At 40.2% G+C, this 19,258-nt stretch overlaps 1 protein-coding gene across 42 annotated transcripts in view; it reads right to left on the reverse strand.

The window, feature by feature from the left end:
* Positions 1–19,258, reverse strand: part of camk2b1 (calcium/calmodulin-dependent protein kinase (CaM kinase) II beta 1) — a 190,097-nt gene that overhangs the window by 139,618 nt on the left and 31,221 nt on the right. For all 42 annotated transcript variants that reach the window (XM_061904346.1, XM_061904166.1, XM_061904311.1 and 39 more), the window contains exons 4-5: positions 17,167–17,221; positions 11,795–11,860 (exon numbers count right to left, since the gene is read on the reverse strand). In XM_061904346.1, coding sequence (XP_061760330.1) covers positions 11,795–11,860; positions 17,167–17,221 — 121 coding nt within the window. The remainder of the gene's footprint in view (positions 1–11,794; positions 11,861–17,166; positions 17,222–19,258) is intronic.

Raw genomic sequence — 19,258 nt, forward strand, 5'->3', positions numbered from 1 at the left:
AGATGGAACATTTGGCAGAAATACCGGACAATTCTACAAACTTTATGGCTGGCTCACACCGTGGTCACTCCGTGATCACGTACGACCGCCAGACACTTCTGGATGTGGACATATCGGGCCGTTTTGGACTGATAGACGAGTGCGTGCTAAACGTGCTAACTAGCATGGGAATACGTCGACGGCTACATCCAGCGGCCTGTGAAGCAGGGGAGTCTAGTAGCAGCGGGGGCCGTCTACGGAGCAGGCGGTGTGATCGGAAACGCGGATGCCGAGCGATGCTAAAAACAAAGCAGAAGGCTAATCCCCACAGAACACCACTTCCCTCCATCCTGTTGACGGATTTAAATGGAAGATGCGAGACTACTGGTCTGGGTAAGGAGTCAGTTAAATTAGAACAAGTTTTTTCTGCTTTGAGTGTTTCAGAGTTGGACATGTGTTCTACCGAGGTGGCTAACTATGATGCGTGCAGTTCATCAAAGCAACAAACAAACAATCGGAAAATCCCCGTTACTGAGGTGGCTAACCATGATGCGTGCAGTTTATCAAAGCAACAATCAAACAATCGGAAAATTCCCGTCGTATCAATTCCTAGATATGGTCGTAATTATACTAAATGCACTGGGAATAATAAACACAATATTATTAATATTGCTACTACGGATAATTTGATCAAAAATTCCCTAAAACAGCCCACTACCTATAAAATAGGTTTTTTAAACAGAAGATCATTGTCTCCCAAAACGTTGTTAGTTAATGATATCATCAGAGACAACAATCTTAACGTCATCGGTCTCAGCGAAACCTGGCTTAAACCAAACGACTTTTTTGCGCTAAATGAGGCATGTCCTCCTAACTTTACACATGCGCATATTGCCCGTCCGCTTAAAAGGGGTGGGGGGGTCGCACTAATATACAACGAAAACTTTAACCTTAGTCCTAACATAAATAATAAATATAAATCGTTCGAGGTGCTTACTATAAGGTCTGTCACACCGCTGCCTCTACACCTGGCTGTTATCTACCGCCCCCCAGGGCCCTATTCGGACTTTATCAATGAATTCTCAGAGTTCGTTGCTGATCTAGTGACACACGCCGATAATATAATCATAATGGGGGACTTTAATATCCATATGAATACCCCATCGGACCCACCGTGCGTAGCGCTCCAGACTATAATTGATAGCTGTGGTCTCACACAAATAATAAATGAACCCACGCATCGCAACGGTAATACGATAGACCTAGTGCTTGTCAGGGGTATCACCGTTTCCAAAGTTACGATACTCCCGTATACTAAAGTATTGTCCGATCATTACCTTATAAAATTCGAGGTTCAGACGCATGTTCGTCAAACTAATAATAATAATAACTGCTATAGCAGCCGCAACATTAATACGGCCACAACGACAACTCTTGCTGACCTACTGCCCTCGGTAATGGCACAATTCCCAAAATATGTGGGCTCTATTGATAACCTCACTAACAACTTTAACGACGCCCTGCGCGAAACCATTGATAACATAGCACCGCTAAAGTTAAAAAAGGCTCCAAAAAAGCGCACCCCGTGGTTTACAGAAGAAACTAGAGCTCAGAAATGATTATGTAGAAAGCTGGAACGCAAATGGCGCACGACTAAACTTGAGGTGCACCATCAAGCATGGAGTGATGGTTTAATAACTTGTAAACGCATGCTTACCTTAGCTAAAGCTAAATATTACTCAAATCTCATCCACCGTAATAAAAACGATCCTAAATTTTTGTTTAGTACGGTAGGATCGCTAACCCAACAAGGGACCCCTTCCAGTAGCTCAACCCACTCAGCTGATGACTTTATGCAATTCTTTAGTAAGAAAATTGAAGTCATTAGAAAGGAGATTAAAGACAATGCGTCCCAGCTACAACGGGGTTCTATTAACACTGATACGATTGTATATACGGCGGATACTGCCCTCCAAAATAGTTTCTCTCGTTTTGAGTAAATAACATTAGAGGAATTGTTACAACGTGTAAATGGAATAAAACAAACAACATGTTTACTTGACCCTCTTCCTGGGAAACTGATCAAGGAGCTCTTTGTATTATTAGGTCCATCAGTGCTAAATATTATAAACTTATCACTCTCCTCGGGCACTGTTCCCCTAGCATTCAAAAAAGCGGTTATTCATCCTCTTCTTAAAAGACCTAACCTCGATCCTGACCTCATGGTAAACTACCGACTGGTGTCTCACCTTCCCTTTATTTCAAAAATCCTCGAAAAAATTGTTGCGGAGCAGTTAAATGAACACTTAGCGTCTAACAATCTATGTGAAACCTTTCAATCCGGTTTCAGGGCGAATCACTCCACGGAGACAGCCCTCGCAAAAATGACTAATGATCTATTGCTAACGATGGATTCTGATGCGTCATCTATGTTGCTGCTCCTCGATCTTAGCGCTGCTTTCGATACCGTCGATCATAATATTTTATTAGAACGTATCAAAACACGAATTGGTATGTCAAACTTAGCCCTGTCTTGGTTTAACTCTTATCTTACTGATAGGATGCAGTGTGTCTCCCATAACAATGTGACCTTGGACTACGTTAAGGTAACGTGTGGAGTTCCCCAGGGTTCGGTCCTTGGCCCTGCACTCTTCAGCATCTACATGCTGCCGCTAGGTGACATCATACGCAAATACGGTGTTAGCTTTCACTGTTATGCTGATGACACCCAACTCTACATGCCCCTAAAGCTGACCAACACGCCGGATTGTAGTCAGCTGGAGGCGTGTCTTAATGAAATTAAACAATGGATGTCCGCTAACTTTTTGCAACTCAACGCCAAAAAAAGACGCTGAGATCATTATCCATGCGTTTGTTACGTCTCGCCTCGACTACTGTAACGTATTATTTTCGGGTCTCCCCATGTCTAGCGTTAAAATATTACAGTTGGTACAAAATGCGGCTGCTAGACTTTTGACAAGAACAAGAAAGTTTGATCACATTACGCCTAGTGCGTCTGCCTCACAATACGAAGTTCCTGCAGTCCTGGGTTCAAATCCAGGCTCGGGATCTTTCTGTGTTGAGTTTGCATGTTCTCCCCGTGAATGCGTGGGTTCCCTCCGGGTACTCCGGCTTCCTCCCACTTCCAAAGACATGCACCTGGGGATAGGTTGATTGGCAACACTAAATTGGCCCTAGTGTGTGAATGTGAGTGTGAATGTTGTCTGTCTATCTGTGTTGGCCCTGCGATGAGGTGGCGACTTGTCCAGGGTGTACCCCGCCTTCCGCCCGATTGTAGCTGAGATAGGCGCCAGCGCCCCCCGCGACCCCGAAAGGGAATAAGCGGTAGAAAATGGATGGATGGATGGCTCACCTGCACTGGCTTCCTGTGCACTTAAGATGTGACTTTAAGGTTTTACTACTTACGTATAAAATACTATACGGTCTAGCTCCATCCTATCTTGCCGATTGTATTGTACCATATGTCCCGGCAAGAAATCTGCGTTCAAAGGACTCCGGCTTATTAGTGATTCCCAAAGCCCAAAAAAAGTCTGCGGGCTATAGAGCGTTTTCCGTTCGGGCTCCAGTACTCTGGAATGCCCTCCCGGTAACAGTTCGAGATGCCACCTCAGTAGAAGCATTTAAGTCTCACCTTAAAACTCATTTGTATACTCTAGCCTTTAAATAGACTCCCTTTTTAGACCAGTTGATCTGCCGTTTCTTTTCTTTTTCTTCTATGTCCCACTCTCCCTCGTGGAGGGGGTCCGGTCCAATCCGGTGGCCATGTACTGCTTGCCTGTGTATCGGCTGGGGACATCTCTGCGCTGCTGATCCGCCTCCGCTTGGGATGGTTTCCTGCTGGCTCCGCTGTGAACGGGACTCTCGCTGCTGTGTTTGATCCGCTTTGGACTGAACTCTCGCGACTGTGTTGGATCCATTGTGTATTGAACTTTCACAGTATCATGTTAGACCCGCTCGACACCCATTGCTTTCCTCCTCTCCAAGGTTCTCATAGTCATCATTGTCACCGACGTCCCACTGGGTCATTATTGTCACCGATGTCCCACTGGGTGTGAGTTTTCCTTGCCCTTATGTGGGCCTACCGAGGATGTTGAGGTGGTTTGTGCAGCCCTTTGAGACACTAGTGATTTAGGGCTATATAAGTAAACATTGATTGATTGATTGAATTCTTTCCTCAGAATTTTCAACTCACTTGAAGTGTTTTGTCAAGAGGATTATTTGTGTTATTTTACATTTTCAGAATATGCTTGTTCTATTTTGGGCAGAAGTAAAACAGAAAACAACCTGAAGTGGCCGTAGTTTTAAAGTTAAAGTACAAATGATAGTCACACACACACTAGGTGTGGTGAAATGTGTCCTCTGCATTTGACTCATCCCCTTGTTCACCCCCTAGGAGGTGAGGGGAGCAGTGAGCAGCAGCGGTGCCGCGCCCGGGAATCATTTTTGGTGATTTAACCCCCAATTCCAACCCTTGATGCTGAGTGCTAAGCAGGGAGGTAATGGCTCCCATTTTATAGTCTTTAGTATGACTCGGCCGGGGTTTGAACTCACAACCTACTGATCTCAGGGCGGACACTCTAGTTATGCCATGATTTTCCCCGTCCGGCCCACGTAGGAAAAAATGTTCCTCCATGCGGCCCCCCGAGCTAAAAAGAGTTTGACACCCCTGAGCTAAACTAAGGATAACTAACTGAGTCAGGGCTTAGGCATTGTCTCATGAGGACCTCGACCTATAGTCTATTCGTTTTTAAGTATTTGAAGTTTTGACAGAGCACTTCTATTTAAGCACTTCAACCCAACGCCCTCGACGCAAATCCCATAGGGGTGATGAAAGGATGGTCACCGCCTGAGAGCTGCGGCCTACCACCATGACTCCGCACTCCCTTCCCTCTGTTGCTAGATATCTGGAGATGTACGTTGTAATATGTATATGTGCTTTGCTTTTTGATTGATTGATTGAAACTTGTATTAGTAGATTGCACAGTACTGTACAAATTCCGTACAATTGACCGCTAAATGGTAACACCCGAATAAGTTTCTCAACTTGTTTAAGTCGGGGTCCACGTAAATCAATTCGAGGTAAACCTCCATGCTTTGGAGGTTTTTTCCCACTCCAGACTGGGCCCCCTTAGGAGCCCAGTCTAGATTGTATTTTTTTTACTCATCCTTCCCCAGCGATTTACCTTTTTCCCATCTTTTACGGGGCGCCTTGTGGCGACCCATCAGCGTTCCTGTTCTATAACCCTGTACACTGTTTGTTTGTCTAATCTTGAACGGGTTTGTGCTGAAAACAAAGTTTTGTTGTACTTGTGCAATGACAATAAAGACCTAACAACTACATACTCTATGAAATACACTGACCAACTACATGCAAGCGTAATCAAATCTTTGCATTCCAGGCGGTAAACATGGCGGATCGAAATGCAGAGGTAGACAAAAGAAAAGCGAAAGAAAGAGTGATATCCAGGAAAATAATGGAGAAAGGATGCGTGAGCATTGGAAAGGAAAGAAGAAGGGATTTGCCCTCCCTCGCCGTGTCTACCCGCCGAGATGGACAGGCGGAGAAGAGGACATCGGCAATAGAAAACAACTCTGTAATGGGATATGTGAGCGCCATGATATCTTTATCTCTCCAGAAAACTGGAGAGATAAAATAGTTTAGTAATTTATGTTCATTATTTCCGCTGGAAAAAATTTCATGTTCAGAGACGGTGGCTGTAAAAAACATGGCAATGTGACCAGCCATTGTTTTTTCGTTTTTGTTTTTTACCTTCCTGTCTTCCCTGACCTGACCTTCACTCGAGAAAATGTTCTGTATCCAACTTACTAACTTTACCATTAATTGATGAACGTGGTGTGTTACCATTTAGTGGTCAAATGTACGGAATATGTACTGAACTGTGCAATCTACCGTATTTTTCGGACTATAAGTCGTAGTTTTTTTCATAGTTTGGCCGGGGGTGCTACTTATACTCAGAAGCGACTTATGTGTGAAATTATTAACACATTACCGTAAAATATCAATTAATATTATTTAGCTCATTCACGTAAGAGACTAGACGTATAAGATTTCATGGGATTTAGCGATTAGGAGTGACAGATTGTTAGGTAAAGGTATAGCATGTTCTATATGTTATAGTTATTTGAATGACTCTTACCATAATAAGTTACGTTAACATAGCAGGCACCTTCTCAGTTGGTTATTTATGCCTCATATAACGTACACTTATTCAGCCTGTTCACTATTCTTCATTTATTTTAAACTGCCTTTCAAATGTCTATTCTTGGTGTTGGGTTTTATCAAATACATTTCCCCAAAAAATGCGACTTATACTCCAGTGCGACTTATACATGTTTTTTTTTTCCTTCTTTATTGGGCATTTTCGGCAGGTGCGACTTATACTCCACAGCGACTTATACTCTGAAAAATACGGTACTAATAAAAGTTTCAATCAATCAATCTGGATGGAGCTACTTTCATTTTAGTTGAGGGACCCCGAGTTAGACATATGTAATAAGTGTCCTTATTTGAAGAATTCTGCAGTGTAAAACCAGGCCTGGGCGATATGGCCTAAATATTGAATCTCAAATTGGGAAAAAAAAAAAATGTTTTGGTTACTTTTTTAAAGTAACTAATGAATACAAATGAAAAAGATAATTAAAAACAAGTTTTGCTTAAATTTGATTTAAAAAATAGTGTACTGCAACTCAACCCTTATAAATTTGTTGTTTTTTTAAAACAGACATAAATTGGACATTGTATAAAATAATTATTTAAAAAAAAATAAACTAGTTGTGTCATAATTATTGTGAGGCTTCTGCTATTATAATGATCAATTTGCATTTTCCTAATCAAAGTTATTCAATATAGAGCTTCCTGCGTGAGGTAAAACTTCTGTCTTGAATAAAATACTTCTGTAAACAAAAATGTAGCATATCCATCCATCCATTCATTTTCTACAGTTCGACCCTTTTGGGGTTGCAAGTGGGTGCTGGAGCCTATCTCAGCTGCATTCGGGCGGAAGGTGTGTACACCCTGGACAAGTCGCTACCTCATCACAGGGTATGTAGCATATCATTGCATGCAAATGAATAAACTCCAACATGGGAGCTCAAAAAGGTACCAACTTAAATATTATGTGTTGTGTTGTTTTCTATCTTAATTAATATTAATATTACTACTATTGTTCTTTCAATGTTTCATTTGTATTAACTTATTAATGCAGGGGTGTCCAAAGTGCGGCCCGGAGGCCATTTGCGGCCCGCAGCTAATCGTTTACCGGCCCGCCACACATTCTGCAAAAATTGTAAAATTCATAGTATTTAAAAAATTTTAAAAAACATTTAAAAAAAAAAAAGTGGAATGAGGTGAAATCTAATGAGAAAAGGTGGCAATGTTGACACAGCTGCCATGCAGGCAGTTTTTTTGTTCTCTTTTTTTTTTCCATTGCTCAAAAAAAAAGGACAAAAAAAATCTGTTATAATGAATTATTACTTAAAAATGATCACTTTAAAATGTTTTATGTTGAAAAAATATTGCATATGTTGTGTGGTTGCCATATAAAAACATCAAAGTTTCGACAAAAGAGCATAAAACAAAAAAATTGCTTAAAACTAAAAAAAATCGACAGATATATCGGAAGTTGATCTTGAAATTTAAGTGTTAAAAGTAAAAAAAACAACTAATAAAAATGTATCACTTTATGAGTGGGGAACCTTTCGGATCTCAAATATATTTAGTAGGATTTTATTTAACTTTTCACTGTGATTACTCAAAAATATTAAATAATTAAAATCAATGGTGTCCTTCATTATTGATCTTTGAGGGCTTTAATAGCTAAATAAAGGAACTCTCCTGAAGGAATCAATAAAGTACTATCTATCCATCCAAATACTACATATTTCAGTTTTACTATAAAAAATAAAGTTGTCTTTGACAGAAAAGGCATAACACATTATTTGTTTTACTTTATATCAACCTCTAGTTGATATAGAGATTTACTGCAAGCATTAAATAAATAAAAATAATAATAATTTGACTTATTTTTAACATTTTAGTGACTGAGACCCTCTATGCTCCCCAGGAGCCCTAAGGATTTAAAAAAAAAAAAAAATCCATATATTTTGTTATGGTTTGAAAATGAAAAATATCAAAATGGCCCCTGCATGTTTAAATTTTTACGTGTGCGGCCCTCTGTGGAAAAAGTTTGGACACCCCTGTATTAATGTGTTATTTATATTTACATGTATTTTATTATATGCGTCACACTGGTTTTTTTTAGATGCCGTGAATTTTATTCTCCAGTGTGGGCGCCTCAAAGGTGCGTTTTACTAACTTCTGCAAGCTTGACGCCAGAAAAATGGCCGACAAACATCATGAACACGTGTTTACATTTGTGACTGAGGGAGCATTAGCGTTATCATTGTGTGAGAATAATTTGCGCGTGTGTTTGTGTGTGTGTTTGTGTGTGTCTTTGTGTGGTGGAGGGGGCGTGTCTGTGTTTACTAACAAGACATTATGGCAGAGATATTCTCACTACTATTCTTTTGTCGAAATCAAAAAAAAGAACATTTTAGTTAAATGTAAGTTGTGTCTTGGATCAAAGATCCTATCGACTGCCCAAAACAGCAATTCAAATCTGCTGAAAACAGCTACAAAAGCAACATGCTTCGAGGAAGCTAGTAAAGAGAGACACGCTTAACCTCCACCTCCACCTCAGGATTTTAACGGAGGGACTGCTAAGCAGGACAAACTTGATATAGCCATTGCAGCGTATGTGCTAGAAGACATGCAGGCTATTTCTACAGTGGAGTCACCCGATTTGAGGCAGCTAAATAGCATGATAGCGGCGTCAAACAGCAAATGACATGGAAAACATGTTCCAAGTACCTGGACAGTGAGTACATAAAAATGGTAAGCAAGCTAAAGAAAACGTATAAGGGGCTGGACTACATCTTGTCATCATTCATCTTTCAGCACTTGAAGGTACACACTCTGGTTTCCTCTGAAATCTCTTTTATACTGTTGCTCTTTCATTCTAGACTTCTAGAGTGTCTGATTATCACATCACTCTAAATGCATAGAGTGTAAAGAAGAATTCTAGTGGGCCAGGTCAATCTTTCTTATCTCTAAACTAAAACTGGGGAAATGTGGATGCGTGGAATGTGCTGGGCTTCAGTAGAGTGTTGATCTCCTGAAGACATGATTTTGTTTTCGAATTCCTTGAGAGAAAAATGCCTGGTTAGGCTCTGTGTATGTCATGTGTGCCTTCCTTGGGTGAAGTCAGGTTTACAGCTACGTTGTTGTTATGCTGTTTGTTACTTATGTTAGTTATGCTGCCGCCATTTAAGATAGTTTTGTCAATTTGTTCTGGCCTAAAAAAATAATTGGCCCTTTGAAACATATCATTGTCTTTGTGTGGTGTATGTAGACCACATTGCTGAGCAGAGTTCAGTGGTGCAAATGCATGTCAAGTTGATCAACAGATGGTATTATTCTCCAGTGCAGTAACAGTACTGAAATGAAGGCTAAAGGGGCATTAATGGGTGACTTACAATTTTTTTTTTTTTTTTTTAAAGAATAACTAAATAGTTACTTTTCACAGTAACGCATTACTTTTTGGTGTAAGTAACTGAGTTACGTTTGATATAAAGTAACTAGTCACTGTAACTGGTTACTGGTTTTCAGTAACTAACCAACACTGCTCACGACATGCCAGGTTTTGTTTTTGTTTTATTATTGTCAATAGTGCTGTGTGCGCGCTTTCTTGTCTTCTATTTTTTTTGTACAACACTTTGTTTGCCACTTGCCTGTATATTGTTTAGTTTTTTAAATGTTTTAGTGTTTTGTTTTGTTTTTAATGTTTGTTATTGTGTTTTTATATATTTAATGGATCTTAACGTCTGCAATAAAGATTGATGATGATGATGATGATATATGAGAAGTCCTAAATAAATAAAGTTTGATTTGATTTATTTAAATCTTCTGTCTTGAATACAATACTTCTGTAAATAAAAATGTAGCATTGAGAGGTCTCTACGCAGGCCTTTTCAACGTTGAAGCACCACATCTTTAGGGACATGCAGAGTGACTCCTTTAGTCATTTTTCCCTGTGCTTCGTTCTTAACCTACAAGCATGGTACTTTCCGTAAATGATTCCACCAAAGGAAGCTGCTTTTTAATGCGAGTTTATGTGTTGTTTGCCTTTTAAAGAGTTGGCTGGATGCTTCCGTTTCAGATGCTGGAAAATTTTTGTTGCGCTGCTGCCTTTTTTTAAACAGACTTTGAAGCGAGCAGTCATTTGTAGCTCACCTGTTGCCACAAAACTAAACCACTGACAACACTTTTCTTTTCTTTGGAACAAACGTCTTACTTTAGTTTGCGTTAGCAATATATCCATGTTGTGCTGTGTGTGTCAATCTATGCTAAGGAAATAAGGGGGAGGGCAGAAGCTACGGAAGGTCTTGGGGGCAAAAAACATAATAATAATACAAACATAAATAAAAAAACTGATTAAAAAAAAAAGCGAATACCCTTTGGTATCATTAGATGCAGGTGTACCTAGTTAGTAGGGGTGTAATGGTATGTGTATTTGTATTAAACCGTTTCGGTACAGGGGTTTCGGTCCGGTTTGGAGGTGTATCGAATGAGTTTGTAATCTAAAGTCTTAACAAACTGCACTGCTTTCTGCCTCTGGCTGAGCACCCAGCATATTCCCGCCCACACAACCATCTGATTGGCTACATACAAAGCCAATCAGCAGTGCGTATTCAGAGCGATGTAACAGCCAATCAACAGTGTGTATTCAGAACGCATATTGTCAATGCTTCAGTGTCGAGCAGATACGTGTTTAGCAGCGGACATCGTACTCTCCCCAAATTATAAAAAACACTTCCCAGTCACAACTACTACTAGCATTACTACGAGCCCGTTGACCTTCTAGAAACTTAAACTGCAGTTCAGCACGCTCGCAGTTCTGGCTTGAGGTGAAAGCTAATTAGCTTTTAGCGTAACGTTAGCTCATTTTGCTGTGTGTGTGTGTGTGTGTGTGTGTGTGTGTGTGTGTGTGTGTGTGTGCGTGTGCGTGTGCGTGTGTGTGTGTGTGTGTGTGTGTGTGTTAGGGGCAGCAAAGCCCGGTCTGTCTGTTATTTCACATGAACTAACATGAAGTCCATGGTGTTCAGGGATGAATAGCCTTTCCTATTGCTATTGTACTATTCTTTCAGCTATAGTTATATTAATCATTAGTAATGTAGCAGCCTAGTTTTGAATGGCAGGGTCCCTGCTATCACACGTTGACAAAAAAATTAAATTTACATAATAAAAGTCAACTACAGGCTTCCCAAATGCTGTAATAAATTACGCATGATGAGTTGACTTGAAACTGTTTAATGTTGCACTTTTTATATGTAGAAGAAAGGTTTTGTCATTGTATTTAATCAAAGCAACAACTTGAGGCAGTTTAATGTGGATTAACATGGGCAGAATTATTATAGTGTTCCCAATGTTAAAAGGATAAAGCCATTGTTTACAAATTTGGTAAATAAATAACCAAAAAATGTATATTTTGTTGTTTTCTTACTGTATCGAAAATGAACCGAACCGAGACCTCTAAACCGAGGTACGCACCGAACCGAAATTTTTATGTAACGTTACACCCCTACTAATTAGTGCATTTTTAATCAGAATCAAAAATACCGGAAGTGTGCAAAAAGGTGTGGGAATGTTGTATTAAAAGACAGAAAAGGAGTAGTGAAGACAGGTAAAACAAGAGGGCCGTGGTGGTCCACCTACCTGGCATCTGCCTCACTGTAATACTCTCTGGCTACAATGTCCTCAAACAGTTCACCTCCAGTCACCCTGCCATGGGGGAAAAAAAAGAAACGTAAACTCCTCTTTATTTCTTTCTCCATCATCTTTGCTGCTGCCCCACCTTCCCCAATACACCCCACATGATGTAGTAACCATGGAAACTAGAAGGGGATGGCAGAGAGCTGGATGTGTGGGAGTGGGTAGTAGTGTGTATGGGCAAAGTGGGGGGATTAAAACATGAGAGAGGGAGTTATGTAATTGTATGTGTCGGAAAGGCGAGGGGAGGAGAAGAACAGAGAGATGAAGAAATGATGAGGAAAAAGTTGAAAACAAATGGAAAGGGAATGAGAAGAGGGGGGAAAAGTGAGAAGGCAACTTTGTGGAGAAAATGAGGAGAGAAAAGAAAAAGAGAAAGGAGAAAAACAGAGGTGAATGAGAAAACCGGAGTAGATAAGGAGGAAACAAAAACAAGGACTTGAGAACAAGTGACTTGTTTCCTACAGGACTGGCATCTTTTTGGGGTGTCATCCTCTTAAAAAGATGCATGTGCATGTCAGAAAGTGAGGGAAAACCACAAAAAGCAAAACAAATGTGTTTGAAACTAGAGATGAACTTTCTTCCCTTTCTTCTTTCGGATGAGGGGAGATAAAAGCAATGAAAGGGAAACGTTTGAAAAGGAAATGGAAGAATCGAGACAAGTGGTTGTCTAATCTTTTTCATCAAGTACCGTATTTTTCGGACTATAAATTGCATTTTTTTTTCATAGTTTGGCCGGGGGTGCGACATATACTCTGGAGCGACTTATGTGTGAAATTATTAACACATTACCATAAAATATTAAATAATATTATTTATCTCATTCGGGGAAGAGACGAATAAAATGTCAGCAATCGTCACACACACGTCAACAAATAAGAATTGGGCGGGGAAGGGTCATGGCAGAAGTGCATTGTGGGTCATGGAATGCTAACTGCCATATGCTACATGCTACTGCCGTAGCTATTAAAATGGATCATTTCAGTGTTGGCGGTAACTTATAAAAACTGAGAAGGGCTGAACAAAAATGGCACCAAAAAGGAAATTATGTACTGGAGATTACAAGCTGGACGTAGTGAAATATGCAGCAGAAAACAACAAGAGGAAGCGGCCCATACCTTTGGAGTTGGCAGAGTTGTTTAGAAGCGACATCGAGGAAGAAGATTTCATCGATTAGGAGTGACAGATTGTTTGGTAAAGGTATAACATGTTCTATATGTTATAGTTATTTGAATGACTCTTACCATAATATGCTACGTTGAGATACCAGGCACCTTCTCAGTTGGTTATTTATGCCTCATATAACGTACACTTATTCAGCCTATTGTTCACTATTCTTTATTTATTTTAAATTGCCTTTCAAATGTCTATTCTTGGTGTTGGGTTTTATCAAATAAATTTCCCCCAAAAATACGACTTATACTCCAGTGCGACTTATATATGTTTTTTTTCTTCTTTCTTATGCATTTTCTGCCGGTGAGACGTATACTCCGAAAAATACGGTACAACCTCAGAAAGCACTTGGCTCCCCAAGTCTCACCATTAAGAGCAACATGGAAATACAGTAGCGCAATAGGCCTAAGTAAGTATTCATTAAAACAAGGCAAAGCTTTTATTCAACAAGTATTTTTATATATAATTGGCCACTGTAACATTACACACAGTTTGAAAGGTAACACTGTTTGAATAAAGGAAAATAAATCACTGTATTTCAGAAAAGCAATTCTTTTGCATACCACTAGATGGAGCCCAGTACATCAAATACAGTAGGTACTTGATTTATAAATATGTAATGACCATAAGGGTATTATAGTGGAATATGCAGAGATAAGGTGTGTCAATATCAAAATATTACTTGAAATACATTTTTGGCAGCAACAAAGGGGTCATTTTGGTGGATATTTGTTCTAAAAAGGATATTTCATCAAGTAAACAGTACAGTAGGTACTTGATTTGTACATATGTAACACCCATAAGGGTATTGTAATCACGTTTTGTCAGGCAATATTATATTTAATGACGATTTTACATCGGATCACACTCCTCAGCCTTCCCGGTAAGGTCTATTCCCGGTAAGGAGGTTACGCCGGATAGTCCAACCTGGGACTCAGGAGGAACAGTGTTGTTTTCTTCCTGGTCTTGGTAGGTGTGGGAAAAATATACTCTGGGCAGGGTCCTTGAGGGTGCATGGGAGTTTGCCCAACCAGTCTACATGTGCTTTGTGGACTTGCAGAAGGCATTCGACCGTGTCCCTCGGGAAGTCCTGTGGGGAGTGCTCAGAGAGTATGGGGTACCGGACTGTCTTATTGTGGCAGTCCGCTCCTTGTACGATCAGCGTCAGAGTTTGGTCCGCATTGCCAGTAGTAAGTCGGACACGTTTCCAGTGAGGGTTGGACTCCGCCAAGGCTGCCCTTTGTCACCCATTCTGTTCATAACTTTTATGGACAGAATTTCTAGGCGCACTCCGGGCGTTGAGGGGATCCGGTTTGGTGGCTGCAGGATTAGGTCTCTGCTTTTTGCAGATGATGTGGTCCTGATGGCTCCATCTGGCCAGGACCTTCATCTCTCACTGGATCGGTTCGCAGCCGAGTGTGAAGCGACTGGGATGAGAATCAGCACCTCCAAGTCCGAGTCCATGGTTCTCGCCCGCAAAAGGGTGGAGTGCCATCTCCGGGTTGGGGAGGAGATCTTGCCCTAAGTGGAGGAGTTCAAGTACCTCGGAGTCTTGTTCACGAGTGTGGGAAAAGTGGATTTTGAGGTCGACAGGCGGATCAGTGCGGTGTCTTCAGTAATGCGAACGCTGTATCGATCTGTTGTGGTGAAGAAGGAGCTGAGCCGGAAGGCAAAGCTCTCAATTTACCACTCGATCTACATTCCGATCCTCACCTATGGTCATGAGCTTTGGGATATGACCGAAAGGACAAGATCACGGGTACAAGCGACCAAAGTGAGTTTCCTACGCCGGGTGGCGGGGTTCTCCCTTGGAGATAGGGTGAGAAGCTCTGCCATCCGGGAGGAACTCAAAAGTAAAGCCGCTGCTCCTCCATATGAAGGGGAGCCAGATGAGGTGGTTTGGGCATCTGGTCCGGATGCCACCCGAACGCCTCCCTAGGGAGGTGTTTAGGGCACGTCTGACCAGTAGGAGGCCACGGGGAATACCCAGGACACGTTGGGAAGACTATGTCTCCCGGCTGGCCTGGGAATGCCTCGGGATCCCCCGGGAGGAGCTGGACGAAGTGGCTGGGGAGAGAGAAGTCTGGGCTTCCCTGCTTAGGCTGTTGCCCCCGCGACCCGACCTTGGATAAGCGGAAGAAGACCGATGGATGGATGGACAATTGTACATAAATGAACACATCCAAACATGTACATATTTATAATGTACAGGAAGAAATAACAGTTACAATTGTGTGTATCTTCCAAACAAGAAAGAGGTTTTATCACATCAACATAGGACTAACAACACTCCTTTAAATATCATCAATACCACAGAAGAGGCAAACTGTCATTTTCTGGGCACGATAAAGTCTTAAATACTGTCAAAGACGTAGCGATACAATAACCAGGAAGATAAAGTCTTTGTCTTACACCTAGTAAAATGTGTCCGCGTGTCCCCTTAGGGCAGGGGTGTCCAAACTTTTTCCACTGAGGGCCACACACTGAAGAATCAAAGCAAGCGGGGGCCATTTTGATTTTTTTTTTTTTTTTTTCAAAAACCAATACAATATATGTGTAAAAGGATTTTGGTCAAAAAAATATTTAAAATGTGTCATTATTCAGTATTATTATTCAAGGTTTAAATCTCTAGATCAACATTAGGTCTATCTGTCAATATAACGTTTTCAAAGATTTAAGCTGTATGCCCTTTTTGTCAAAGAAAACCCTGTTTTGTTATGGAAAAAAAAACACAAAATATGCAATAGTTTCCCCCAATATAATTTTAAAGTGGAATATTTGAGATTATATAATAATTGGAGCCTTAAAAATGTCAAAACATAACAACATTGATTTTAATTTATTATTATTATTTTAGCAATGACAAGAAAAAATCCTACTAAAATTATTGGGGATCCAAAAGGGTCCTACTCATTAAAAATAAGAATATATATTTTTTTGAAACTGTTTACTTTAAACACAATCGTCTTCAGATCAACTTCAGATCCATCCGTCAATTATATATATATATATATATATATATATATATATATATATAAATATATATATATATATGTCTATATATTAAAGTAAAGTTAAAGTACCAATGATTGTCACACACATACTAGATGTGGCGAAATTATTCTCTGCATTTTGACCCATCACCCTTGATCACCCCCTGGGAGGTGAGGGGAGCAGTATATATATATATATATGTATATATATATATATATATATATATATATATATATATATATATAGTATTGGTGTTTTTGGGGTTTTTTTTTAGGCCCTTCTTTATAGAAAAAAAACAACTTTGTTTTTCATATGGCAAACACAAAATATGCAACATTTTCCCCAAAAAATATCTCAAAGTGAATTATTTCATGTGACATCGTTGGAGCCTTGAATAGGTCAATTATTAATAATGACATTGATTTTGATTTATTATAATTTTTTTAGTAAACAACAGCCTGCATGGCAGCTTTGTGTTATTAGAGTAAACATTGCAAAATGTTCTTGTCACATTTCACCTGCTTGCTGTTTTATACCACTTTTTCTGCTTTTTATTTTTTTTAATCGTATGTTTAGAATGTGCTTAGGGCCGTTAAAAAATTACCCGGGGGCGGCACTTAGGACACCTCTGCTTTAGGGGCTCCGTAAGAAAGAGAAGCAGAGGACATAAGCAAAATAATGAGAGGAAACAGGATAAGGAAGTGAGAAGGAAACAGAAAAAATGAGAGATAAACAGAAAGAAAAATAAGGAAATTATAGGAAAGGATACGAGGAGGCAAGACGAGAGACGAGGAAAGAGGATGAAAGAAAGGAACAGAGGGGAAAAAAAGAGTAAATCACAGATAGGACATAGTGGTAGAGGAATGGGAAGAAGACAGGTATCAAGAGGATGGTGAAGACAACCAACAAAATAATAAATCAAGCAGAAGGATAAGGAATGAGAGAAATAAGGAGGATAGGAGTGACTGCAGGAGCGGAAGCGAAACTTAAGGAAATCAGGAAATAATGAGAAAACTAGGAAAACAGGAAGTGGAAACAGGAAGAGTAGAACAGGTGAAGAGGCAATGAGGAAACACGTGGAGTAAATGAATGATCAGTTTTATCTTCCATGAGTCAAGGAAAAAAGGTAAGAAACCAGGAATAAGACTTACAGGTCAAAGAGGAGGTAGTGGAAGCCTTCCTCTGATATACTGTCATGAAGACGAACTACAAATACAATAAATAGTTTGTGTATCAGTACAAACATCATCATGATACATCACAGCACATACAGTCTATCAGGGATTCTACACATTTCAACTACAGAGGCCCACTTAAATATTAACAATGATTCCGTTATATTACTCTTAACTTTTAAATTATATTCAATACTCATATAACAGAATAAACACTGTCAAATGATATGAGACCATGTGTAAATCCCAAAGATTATGATCAAGGCTTAGGTCAGGCTAATAAAAAAAAAATTATACTAAACAGATATACCGGTATTGTAAAAGAAAGGACTTATGAAAACTGATTAAAATCAAATGTACATAAAACTACAAAATGCTGAAATAAATACATTCTAACTAAATTACTCTATTTTCCAGACTATAGACCACACCTAACTATAAACTGCAAATATAAACGTTGAATTATTAGTTATTTATACAGAAATATTTTGTAAAAAGAGAATGTCTCATCTATCAAAATGAGAGTGGTCCCAAAAAGGAGGGATTTTTCAAATTGACTGTGTGTTGCTTTTAAAAGGGCTCCCCCTCTGGTCAACATATGAAATAAGTGTGTGTAAAAATATGAAGTTCTTCCCCTCTGGTCTACATATGTAATAACAAGTGTGTGTAAGAAATTCAAATGCGCCCCCTTTGGCCAAAATAATTAAAAAACAAATGTTTATAGAGACATATTGTGATAACGAAGTAAATAATGAAAATTAAAAACCAATTAGACAATTTTAAAAACATTTTCAACTAAAGCAGTCTTTTTCTCACAAAGTGTTAACTTTTTTCTCATAAAATTGGGAACAATTTCTCATATTCTTTCTGTTTCTGTAACATTGCAATATTTTCTCGTAAAATTAGTACTTTTTAATGCAGAATGGTGACATTTGTCATATAAAGTCCTGACTTTTATCACAATATTGCCAATTTTTTTCGTTGTTCTTGTAAAACAGGGACATTTTTTGATTAAAATGATGGCTTTTGTCATAATTTTGCCAAGTAAAATTCCGATAGTTATTATAATATTGGGGCAGCACGGTGGAAGAAGGGTTTGTGCGTCTGCCTCACAATACGAAGGTCCCGAGTAGTGCTGGATTCAATCCCGGGCTCAGGATCTTTCTGTGTGGAGTTTGCATGTTCTCCCTGTGACTGCGTGGGTTCCCTCCGGGTACTCCGGCTTCCTCCCACCTCCAAAAGGCATGCACCTGGGGATAGGCCCCTCCCACCTCGAAAGACATGCACCTGGGGATAGGCCCCTCCCACCTCAAAAGACATGCACCTGGGGATAGGCCTCTCCCACCTCCAAAGACATGCACCTGGGGATAGGCCCCTCCCACCTCCAAAGGCATGCACTCGGGATAGGCCCCTCCCACCTCAAAAGACATGCACGTGGGGGTAGGCCCCTCCCACCTCAAAAGACATGCACCTGGGGATAGGCGTCTACCACCTCCAAAGACATGCACCTGGGGATAGGCCCCTCTCACCTCCAAAGGCATGCACTCAGATAGGCCCCTCCCACCTCCAAAGGCATGCACTCGGGATAGGCCCCTCCCACCTCAAAAGACATGCATCTGGGGGTAGGCCCCTCCCACCTCAAAAGAGATGCACCTGGGGATAGGCGTCTACCACCTCCAAAGACATGCACCTGGGGATAGGCCCCTCTCACCTCCAAAGGCATGCACTCGGGATAGGCCCCTCCCACCTCCAAAGACATGCACCTGGGGATAGGTTGATTGGCAACACTAAATGGTCCCTAGTGTGTGAATGTGAGTGTGAATGTTGTCTTTCTATCTGTGTTGGCCCTGCGATGAGGTAGCGACTTGTCCAGGGTGTACCCCGCCTTCCGCCCAATTGCAGCTGAGATAGGCTCCAGCGCCCCCCCTTACCCCAAAGGGAATAAGCGGTAGAAAATGGATGGATGTATTATAATATTGCTAACATTTTTAAGTTTTCTTATGAAATTGTGACTCTTGTTAAGTAAAATTACAACTCTTTTTATAGAATTGCCAAAATGTGAAGCTTT

This window comes from Nerophis ophidion, linkage group LG01 (genome assembly GCF_033978795.1).
Source record: "Nerophis ophidion isolate RoL-2023_Sa linkage group LG01, RoL_Noph_v1.0, whole genome shotgun sequence".
In the NCBI taxonomy this organism is placed as follows: domain Eukaryota; kingdom Metazoa; phylum Chordata; class Actinopteri; order Syngnathiformes; family Syngnathidae; genus Nerophis; species Nerophis ophidion.